Source organism: Oncorhynchus mykiss, chromosome 10, assembly GCF_013265735.2.
Source record: "Oncorhynchus mykiss isolate Arlee chromosome 10, USDA_OmykA_1.1, whole genome shotgun sequence".
Taxonomy (NCBI): domain Eukaryota; kingdom Metazoa; phylum Chordata; class Actinopteri; order Salmoniformes; family Salmonidae; genus Oncorhynchus; species Oncorhynchus mykiss.
Window position 1 is genome coordinate 47,898,492 of NC_048574.1, and position 10,981 is coordinate 47,909,472.

At 42.1% G+C, this 10,981-nt stretch overlaps 2 protein-coding genes across 2 annotated transcripts in view; one reads left to right on the forward strand and one right to left on the reverse strand.

The window, feature by feature from the left end:
- Positions 1-1,505, reverse strand: part of zgc:165604 (immunoglobulin domain-containing protein) — a 12,606-nt gene extending 11,101 nt beyond the window's left edge. The window contains exon 1 of the mRNA XM_036933229.1: positions 1,378-1,505. The gene's annotated coding sequence lies outside the window, so the exon portion shown is untranslated. The remainder of the gene's footprint in view (positions 1-1,377) is intronic.
- A 1,562-nt stretch (positions 1,506-3,067) lies between these two features.
- Positions 3,068-6,817, forward strand: LOC110534126 (protein FAM161A-like). Its single transcript, XM_036933230.1, has 4 exons — positions 3,068-4,146; positions 4,309-5,277; positions 5,389-5,538; positions 6,068-6,817. The coding sequence occupies exons 2-4, from the start codon at positions 4,388-4,390 to the stop codon at positions 6,099-6,101; spliced, it is 1,074 nt and encodes a 357-aa protein (XP_036789125.1). The 5' UTR covers positions 3,068-4,146; positions 4,309-4,387; the 3' UTR covers positions 6,102-6,817.
- Positions 6,818-10,981: the final 4,164 nt, after the last annotated feature.

The window sequence follows — 10,981 nt, forward strand, 5'->3', positions numbered from 1 at the left end:
AAAGGAGCGAGGGGTTATCTGTTGATTGAGAGTTAATAGAGAAAAATGCTTTAAACTCTGTAATGAAATATGATGTGAATGTATGGTCTTTAAGAATGGTTGTGTTCAACCTCCAATGTCTTGACCGATTGAATGCCCCGTTGAGTTTTATGTCCAGGATCACCTCAGCATGATCATATATGACTATGCTTCCTATCCTAGCGGATAGAACAGACTGCAGAGACGTCCTGGGCACAAAAAAATAATCTATTCTAGTCTGACATCCATCAGGTGCAGAGAAAAAAGTGAACTCTCTGTTGGAGGGATGAAAAGCTCTCCAGACATCCGCATACCCCAGATCATCACAAATAGCTTTAAGTGACTTAGCTTGAGGAAAGAGTGAAGCTATACCGCTGGGGAACCTATCAATAAGGGGGTTCAACAAGCAGTTAAAATCTCCTCCAACCACTGCAGTGTCCGAGTTTAATTCTGAAAAGTCTAGAAATACCTTAGTGAGGAAATCAGGGGGGTGAGCAGGGGGGAAGTAAATATTCATTATAGAAATGTTCTGCCCTTGTAAAGTACCATTAATTATAACAAAGCGACCAAATTTATCTTTCACACAATTCAAGACCTTAAGTGGTAAGTTATTTTTCACCAGAATTGCTACCCCTCTACTTCTGGATGTAAATGATGAGAAAAACACTTGACCAAACCCCCCTTGTTGTAATTTCAGGTGCTCCTTATCATCCAAATTAGTTTCTTGCAACAGGGCAATATCAATATTTTCTTTTTTCAAAAAAGATAGTACCTTCTTCCTCTTAATGGGGTTATGGCTCCCTCCAATGTTCCATGTACATACACGCAGTCCGTTACCTGCCATTGTATCTTGACCATTCAATATCCAGGCTGGATCCCACTGTAAAAGTGGGGTGGTACCTTTTTCCATGTGTTGAACTCTCCTCTATCTCACCGAGCATAAACAAACGATATGAACCCTGAACTCGAACTATACTAAACCCAAAAATTAAACATGTAAAAATCCAAAGGGGGGTTTTCCCACTAGCTAACATGCAGGGGATTTCAACTCTCCAATGTAGACTCTTTTAAGTCTGCATCGCCGCTCCATAGCCTCATCCTTTATATGTATGGAAAAGAAAATCAATAGGAGAATATTGAGGCTCTTCCACCTAAAACCAAGCCTGGGCACCAATATGGATTCACACATTTCTCAGCCTGAGCTATAGCGGCTATTACTTTAGCAAGAAAAATAATAAAGATACGAATATTACTGAGCCGGAGTACGTGAGGACTCACGTCACTGTTTCATGATCAGATTCAACCAAAAATAAACAAAGTTATCCAATGCTGCTGAGGTGCAGCTTAAAAGTTATTTACCCGAGAGAGTCAATAAACGCAGCAGCCTCTTCAGGTGTGTAGAGCTTTTTAGGTGATTCGTTGACCATAATCTTCAATGTGGCCGGGTACAACAGTGCGTAGTCCATCTTCATTCTCCTGAGTCGAGCCTTCGCCTCATCAAACGCTTTGCGTCTTCGTACAGCCGCAGTGGAATAATCATTGAAGAATGAGACCTTAGGACTTTTACGTTGACTACCATCAGAGCCGATGTTTCTAGCCGCGTCCATGACGCGCTGCTTGTCGGTGAAGTTGTGGAACTTTATAACCACCGGCCGTGGGCGCTGATTGGGACCGGGTATCGGTGCTTGAGAGCGATGGGCTCTATCCAGCTTCACACGGCCAGCCTTAGTGTCCATTTGTAGGTAGCCAGGGATCCGTTCCTCAAAGAATTTTACTGAACGTGTCCCTTCAGAATTTTCCGGGAGTCCCACAACACGAATATTGCATCTGCGTCCTCGATTATCCAAGTCGTCAATGTGCTCCCCCATTTCGCGCACCTGTTTCTCAAGTGTTTTTATCTTAGCGTCCATAGATGTAGTTGAAGTTTCCACTGCATCAATTCTTCCTTCCGCCTCAACAACACGTTCCACAACCCTCTGTAGTTCAGCTGAATGGCCTGCTATTGCTTCCAAGACCGTTCTTATCTTAGCATCGATCACTTTAGTAATGTTATCAGTCATCTTGTGCCTGTATCCGCAATGGTGCGGATCGCTAACGTTAGCTAGCTCCTCATGCACATCCACAGGGGTGGTGGTTTTGGTCGACTTCTTAGTAGTTCTGTTGGGCATGTTGTCGGAGATTTTTGCGAAAAAGCCGTCAAGACTCATTATATGGTAACTTATTTAGCCAATTCTACCACTTTTTCAAGCTAGGAGATTAATGTAAAAATATAAATTTACGAATGCAACGAGAGCTCGCTGAAACACCGTGTTCTCTCTACGGCGCCATTTTCATCCCCCTTCATGTTTTTATACTTTAACAATGAAGTTCGTTAAGTCGGAAGGTTGTATAATAGAGCTTTGTAAACAACAAGGAAGTAATGAAGTGATCTATGGGACTTTAATGAGGACCAGCCAACCTTTTGAGACAGGATGCAGTGATGTGTATTATCCTGTTTGCAACAAGGCACAAAAGTAATACAAAGTGTTATGTTTGGAGCAAATCCAATACAACACATTACTGAGTACCACTTTCCATAGTTTCAAGCATTATGGTGGCTGCATCATGTAATAGGTATGCTTGTAAAGGACTAGGGAGTTTTTCAGGATAAAAAAAAATTAACAGAATGGAGCTAAGCACAGGCAAAATACTAGAGGAAAACCTTGTTCAGTCTGCTTTCCACCAGAAACTGGGAGATTAATTCAACTTTCAGCAGGTCAAATCTACACTGGAGTCGCTTACCAAGAAGACAGCAAATGTGTCCGAGTTACAATTTTGATTTAAATCCGCTTGAAAATCGATGGCAATACTTGAAAATGGTTGGTATCAATGATCAAACGCCAATTTGACAGAGCTCGAAGAATAATGGGCAGAAGACAGAAAAACGTACTGCTGTAATAGCTGCCAATGGTGATTTTAACATGTACTCAGAGGTGTGAATAATTATGTAAATGAGATATTCAATCAAAAAATAATAATAATCTAAAAACATGGTTTCACTTTGTCATTATGAGGTGTTGTGTGTAGATGGGATTGTGTGTAATGTGGATTTTTAACATTTTGAAGTCAGGCTGTAACACAACAAAATGTGGAATAAGTCAAGGGATATGAATAATTTCTGAATGCACTGTAACATAAGCAGACAAACAGATTAGGGGCAGAAGACATTAATTGAAATTTGATGCAAATTGGAAAAAGTCCAATGCTTTCACCATTGACTGGAGGCTTTCACGGATATTTTCGATTTTACTGATTTTACTCTTGTAGTGGTACAAATTATGTGATAGCTAAAAAGCAATTAAATCGTGTGTCCCTTGTGACATAACGAGTTCTTAAATTAATAACAGGCGGTGTTCCGTGTGTTCTATTTCTCAGAATTATTTTTCCAAACGGGAGAATGGGGTCATAAAAAGTGGCCTCTGTTCTGGGAATAATTTTGTAAAAAATGTGGGGCGCACATCGTAATTCGGTCATCTTAAATGGTTGTATAAATTCGCCAGTTAACCAGAAGTGTAATCAATGCGCAGAACCTCAAAATGTAAAGCCTAACAAATCGCATTTTGTGACTTTGAAGACACGCAGCTTTGTTGATTGGAGCTGTTTGAAGGTAGGTTGGAGCGCAGTGCCCACCACCAACTCCATGTCGACTTCGTTTAACTAATTGGCATAAATGGCAGGTTCACATTATTAATTAATTCATCTGGCTATCAATTGTCTGATACAGTGAAATAGAGAAATAGAGGGACAAATAGAGAAAACGTAACCAGGCAACTGGATCAATAATAAATCAACATGGAAATCAACTTTAATGCATGGAAAACTATGGGATGGATTCAATCCGTATTACTGTAGATCCGTAATTTCTGATTGAGCCGACATGTGCAGCGTGTACCATGAATGCAGTCTCTGCGACTGCGGGACCATTGCCTTTCACGCTAAAAAGCGGATATTCAGTGCTACGGAATGAATAGAGCCCATACTTTCTTCCAAGGTTTCAGAGCTCTCATGTTGTTGTTTTTTTCAGCCTGTCTACATACCTTTGAAGTGCATTACCGTTGAAATTGTCACCACACCCTTGGACAGTAAATGGTGAGAAAGGTGTCCCTTGATCACCATGATTACATGTATGAATCACGATTGATGTTGTCTTCTGCAACTTATTTAGGTGAGCTGAACTTGTGTAAACTGTGGGCTATTTAGGTGTGACTCAGCCAACAACACTGCAATGTATTTCATTTCCATCATCTCTAGTGAGGAAGGAGTAAGGAGCGGCAATGAAAAGGGGCACAAAGAGTCAGCGACCTCGGTGACATGTGAGAATGAGGAGGACATGGATGAAGGGTTTACAGGGACTCTGCTACCTGCGAGAGATGCTCCTTCGTGGATGTGGGAGGGCTTCTCCATAGATGACTACAACCCAAAACCCCAACCAAAGATCATCACACCCAAACTGAAGGAAGATAAGAGATGCCTACCCAAAGTGACCGTGCCGCAGCCTTTCAAGATGACCCTGCGTGAGGAGAGCGAGGGGCAGAAGCAGAGGCAGCTTAGGAAGGCCTGGGAGGAGACTGCCAACAAGCCCACAGCCACGCTGCCTCGATTCAAAGCGAACCCTGTTCCCAAGAGCAACCAGTTGCCCTTGTATGATAAGATCGTAGAGGAGTGTGAGAGGCAGAGAAAGGTTCTCTATGAGAAACGGAGAGATCTCATGCTGGCCATGCAACAGCCCTTTAACTTGGGGTCAAAGGTTGCACATGGTTCTGCCAAGAGGATGGCTGTAGCTGAGGGTGATGGAGATGGAACAGCAGCCAAGGAGGGAGACGAGGGTCCAAAGCCGGAGAGTTCAGTTCCTGTCCGCTCCTATAAGGACATACTGAAAAGATGTGCCCAGCTGGCTACTCGTCATCCCCCTCCAACGGGAGTGGAGAAGAAGCTCACTTTCCAACCCGTTATCAACCGGACTATACCTGACTTTGGGAGGTTGCACCACAGGTTTGAGGACCGTCTCAGGAGTGTCAGACAGGGAATGCATTCCACTGTGCCACAGCCTTTTAGTTTCCAGGTGAACGCTGGAGGGGATCAGACTGTCAGTACGTCTAAGAAAACTCAAAAGCATGGCAAGAAGGACCCATGCCCCGTGGTGAAGTGGGAGCTAGCTAGAATTCTGGCCAGCTCACAAAGACTTACCAAGTCTGCACTGCTACGAGAGGAGGCTGCGAAGTATGTGCAGAGTATACTGAATTTCAGTTCTTAATTTGATGCAAATGTTGTTTTTTTAAACTGTGGCAGGTTTCTATTTAGACTCATGAATACATCTTCTGCTGTTTACAGGAAGAGACTAGTAACGAGAGAGAAGAGACTGAGAGCAGAGCAGCAGAAGTCAGAAGCTGGCTGTAGTCTTCAGAAAGAAGTGGCCAAGTGGCTCAACGCCCAGAAACAGCGCAGTACTGCCAGGGCACAGCGGCAACAACAGAACTTCAGGTATACCTCTTAAGACCATGGAGGGGAGCTCTCAGAATATTACTACTCAGCCCTCCCTTTGTGTAACTTAGGAAGGAGATGAAGGTGCGTAGTGCTGAGTATCAATCTGAGCTGGCAGACATGATGGAGAGAGTGAACAGTAGACCACTGCTGCTCCAGCGCCACTGGCAGGTCAGAGTTTAGCATAGAGTTGCAACTCAGCTGATATCCCTCCTTTACCAGTACACACTATTCAGCCACAGTGAAGTACTTCTAAGGTCGGGTGCCTACAACCATAGCAGCGGGAAGTAGCCCCCTGAAAAATCATCATAATAAAATATATATTAATAAAAAAATAACATCTTCACAAAAGAAACGCACTAGGCCTTTACTAGTCCTGTATTAGCTGACCGATATAGCCGTCTGTAGCGCAGGCAAGCATCCCCCCAAAACTACTTCTCGCGGCTATGCCTCCCTCCACAAAGAGAGGGCCTGATCTCCAGAAGTGGGGATAACATCATAGGGTAATTGTGTTGTGTTCTGTCCAAAGACCCGGAGAGAGGCAGACAAGCGTTTCTCCCTGATCCTGGAGCGGGCTGGGCTGGACGAAGCTCTGCTGTGGAGCAAGGCTATGCTCCAGGAACAGGGCCAGCGTTTACAGCTGGAGGCCACAGAGGAAGCCTAGGAGGGCACTGATACTGATCTCCATGAGGAGCTTGCAGACTCCTCTGAGGGACGAACCCTGACAAAGACATGTTTTTACTAGTGTATTAAATTACAAGTGTTTGATCACATTCAAATTGTATGTTGCATCTCTCTACCATCTTATATCAGTGCATTCTTTGAGAAGTCACACTGTTGATATGCAACTAAGATATGCAACTGTTCAGGGAAGTCAGGAACCAATACACACAGTCAGTCAGGAAAGCAAAGGCTAGCTTTTTCAAACAGAAATTTGCATCCTGTAGCTCTATATCCAAAAAGTTTTGGGACACTGTAAAGTCCATGGAGAATAAGAGCACCTCCTCCCAGCTGCCCACTGCACTGAGGCTAGGTAACACGGTCACCACCGATAAATCCATGATAATCAAACATTTCAGTTAGCATTTCTCTATGGCTGGCCATGCTTTCCTCCTGGCTACCACAACCCCGGCCAACAGCTCCGCACACCTCGCAGCTACTTGCCAGAGCATCCCCAGCTTCTCCTTCACCCAAATCCAGATAGCAGATGTTCTGAAAGAGCTGCAAAACCTGGACCCATACAAATCAGCTGGGCTAGACAATCTGGACCTCTCTTTCTAAAACTATCCTCCTCCATTGTTGCAACCCCTATTACCAGTCTGTTCAACCTCTCTTTCGTATCATCCGAGATCCCTAAAGATTGGAAAGCTGCCGCGGTCATCCCCCCCAACTACTTCGCAGACAGAGTTCAGTGTGTCAAATCGGAGGGCCTGTTCACCGGACCTCAGGCAGTCTCTATGGGGGTACCACAGAGTTCAATTCTCAGGCCGAATCTTTTCTCTGTATATATCAACGATGTCGCTCTTGCTGCGGGTGATTCCCTGATCCACCTCTACGCAGACAACACCATTCTTTATACATCTGTCCCTTCTTTGGACACTGTGTTAACTAACCTCCAAACGAGCTTCAATGCCATACAACACTCCTTCCATGGCCTCCAACTGCTCTTAATCGCAGCAAAAGGTGGCGCTACAAAGTATTAACTTAAGGGGGCTGAATAATTTTGCAATTTTTCAGTTTTTGATTTGTTAAAAAAGTTTGAAATATCCAATAAATGTCGTTCCACTTCATGATTGTGTCCCACTTGTTGTTGATTCTTCACAAAAAAATACAGTTTTATATCTTTATGTTTGAAGCCTGAAATGTGGCAAAAGGTCGCAAAGTTCAAGGGGGCCGAATACTTTCGCAAGGCACTGTATATCTTACTGATCATCCCCAAAGCCAACACCTCCTTGGCCGCCTTTCCTTCCAGTTCTCTGCTGCCAGTGACTGGAACGAATTGCAAAAATCGCTGATGCTGGAGACATATTTCCCTCACTAACTTTACACATCAGCTGTCTGAGCAGCTAACCGATCGCTGCAGCTGTACATAGTCCATCTGTAAATAGCCCACCCAATCTACCTACCTCATCCCCATATTGTTTCTATTTACTTTTCTGCTCATTTGCACACCAGTATCACTACTTGCACATCATCATCTGCTCATCTATCACTCCAGTGTTAATCTGCTAAATTGTAATTACTTCGCTACTATGGCCTATTTATTGCCTTACCTCCTCACGCCATTTGCACACACTGTATATACTTTCTTCTTTTTCTATTGTGTTATTTACTGTATGCTTGTTTATTCCATGTGTAACTGTGTTGTTGTTTGTGTTGCACTGCTTTGCTTTATCTTGACCAGATCGCAGTTGTAAATGAGAACTTGTTCTCAACTAGCTTACCTGGTTAAATAAAGGTGAAATATATATATTTTTTAAATAAATTCACTGTCCTCTCTTCCTCTGTAAGGACAAGAATGTAATGGCTTCTAGGACAAGAGCTAATGGGGTTTGATAATAGCTACTATAATTGTACCCCCAGCTGCTTGCATTAGCTAACAGACATGGTAGAGAGATAGAGGTAGAAGCTTCTTTGTCTTTCTGGAAAAGTTTTTAATTTGTCTCCATGAAAGCTGAATTATTGTTTATAAATGCAGTCAAATAAAATAAAATAAAATAGTAAAAAAATTGTAAAAAATCACAATACAGTATAAAAACAATATAAAAACTGTAAAAAAAAGAAATACAATGGTAAAATACTTACAATCTTAAATAACTCCAAAATAGAACAAGGTATCTATCAAAATTTTTTACACCAGTGACTGGGACACCACTGACAGTATCCCACGTTGCATAGTTAGATTGACTTCCACATGTTTTAGGGCAATGTAGGTCAGTGTGCAATAATTTTTCTTCGTTTTAAATATACATACAGTACCAGTCAAAAGTTTGGACACACCTACTCAAGGGTTTTTCTTTATTTTTGTACTATTTTCTACATTGTAGAATAATAGTGAAGACATCACAACTATGAAATAACACAAATGGAATCATGTAATAACCAAAAAAGTGTTAAACAAATCAAAAATATATTTAATATTTTACATTCTTCAAAGTAGCCACCCTTTGCCTTGATGACAACGTTGCACACTCTTGGCATTCTCTTAACCAGCTTCATGAGGAATGCTTTTTCAACAGTCTTGAAGGAGTTCCCACATATACTGAGCACTTGTTGGGTGCTTTTCCTTCACTCTGTGGTTCCAACTCATCCCAAAGCATCTCAACTGGGTTGAGGTCGGGTGATTGTGGAGGCCAGGTCTGATGCACCACTTCAATTCCTATATGTTCATCAACCAATTCAACTGTAACAAAGCAAAACACTTTGTCCGTTTCTAAGAATTTGTAAGGTTCTTATTTGCATGAAACAGGCAAAGATCAGTCTCAAAATTAATCAATAGCGTTTATTCCCGAGAGCTCTGAACATAATCACATGTACATTAGTTTATATATCACACATAGCGTCATGTCTTACAAAAATGTCCCTCCTCCTCCTGGATCATGACAAAGCTACTTTTCAATTCAATTCCAACACATAGCTTATCTTCTGCTACCATGTGTTACACAATCTACTGCACGCCCAACGGTTTCTCCCCTCCCTGGTTGGTGACCAGACATCTTTCCTGTTGTTAGTTTCACTGTGATCACTAGTTGTCTGTTGACCCTTCCTCTTGGCCCATGTACCAACATATTCTTCAACAGACAACAGACCACTCTGTGAGTTATAACTCTACGCCAAATGTATACATTATTTGGTCATTATTGATAAAAAATCCTTCAACAGCACTCCATCACTCTCCTTGGTCAAATAGCCCCAACACAGCTTGGAGGTGTGTTTTGGGTCATTGTCCTGCTGAAAAACAACTGATAGTCCCACTAAGCGCAAACCAGAGGGGATGGCGTATTGCTACAGAATGCTGTGTTAGCCATGCTGGTTAAGTGTGCCTTGAATTCTAAATAAATCACAGACAGTGTCACCAGCAAAGCACCCCAACAACATCACACTTCCTCCTCCATGCTTCACGGTGGGAATCACACATGCAGAGATCATCCGTTCACCTACTCTGCATCTTACAAAGACACGGCGGTTGGAACCAAGAATCTCAAATTTGGACTCGTCAAAGGACAGATTTCCACCGGTCTAAGGTCCATTGCTTGTGTTTCTTGGCCTAAGCAAGTCTTTTCTTATTATTGGTATCCTTTAGTAGTGGTTTCTTCACGCAGTCTCCTCTGAACAGTTGATGTTGAGATGTGTCTGTTACTTAAACTCTGTGAAGCATTTATTTGGGCTGCAATCTGAGGTGCAGTTAACTCTAATGACTTTTTCCTCTGCAGCAGAGGTAACTCTGGGTCTTCCTTTCCTGTGGCGGTCCTCGTGAGAGCCAGTGTCATCATGGCTTTTGATGGTATTTTTTATTTATTTAACCTTTATTTAACCAGGAGATTAAAATATATTTTTCAAGAGCGCCCTGGCCAAGATAGGCAGCACCAAGTCATTACAAAAAAAATTACAGACTGACAACATGAAAAACTACAAGTAATCTAGTAAAAACCATTGAATTCACAAGAGTATAAAACAGCGACTGCAGTTGAAGAAACTCAAAGTTCATGAAATTTTCCGGATTGACTGACCTTCATGTCTTAAAGTAATGATGGGCTGTCATTTCTCTTTGCTTATTTGAGCTGTTCTTGCCATAATATGGATTTGATTTTTTACCAAATAGGGCTGGCTATCATCTGTATACCACCCCTACCTTGTCACAACACAACTGATTGGCTCAAACGCAATTAAGGAAATAAATTACACAAATTAACTTTTAACATGGCACAACTGTTAATTGAAATGCATTCCAGGTGACTACCTCATGAAGCCGGTTGAGAGAATGCTAAGAGTGTCCATAGCTGTCATCATGGCAAAGGGTGGCTACTTTGAGGAATCTCAAATATAAAATAAATGTTTTGGTTACTACATCATTCCATATGTGTTATTCATAGTTTGTCTTCACTATTATTCTACACTGTAGAAAATAGTCAAAATAAAGAAAAACCTTGGAATGAACAGGTTTGTCCAAACTTTTGACTGGTATTGTACGTTTGCTTTGGCATTAATGAATATGTGTATAACCCATTTCTATTCAGCGAGTAACACATAAATACACTCTTAGAAAAAAATAGTTCCAAAAGGGTTATTTGGCTGTCCCCATAGGAGAACCCTTTTCGGCTCCAGGTAGAACCCTTTTCTTTTCAGCGAGGGTTCTACATGGAACCCAAAAGGGTTCTGCCTGGAATCAAAAAGGCTTCTTCAAAGGGTTCTCCTATGGGGACAGATGAATAACCCTTTTAGG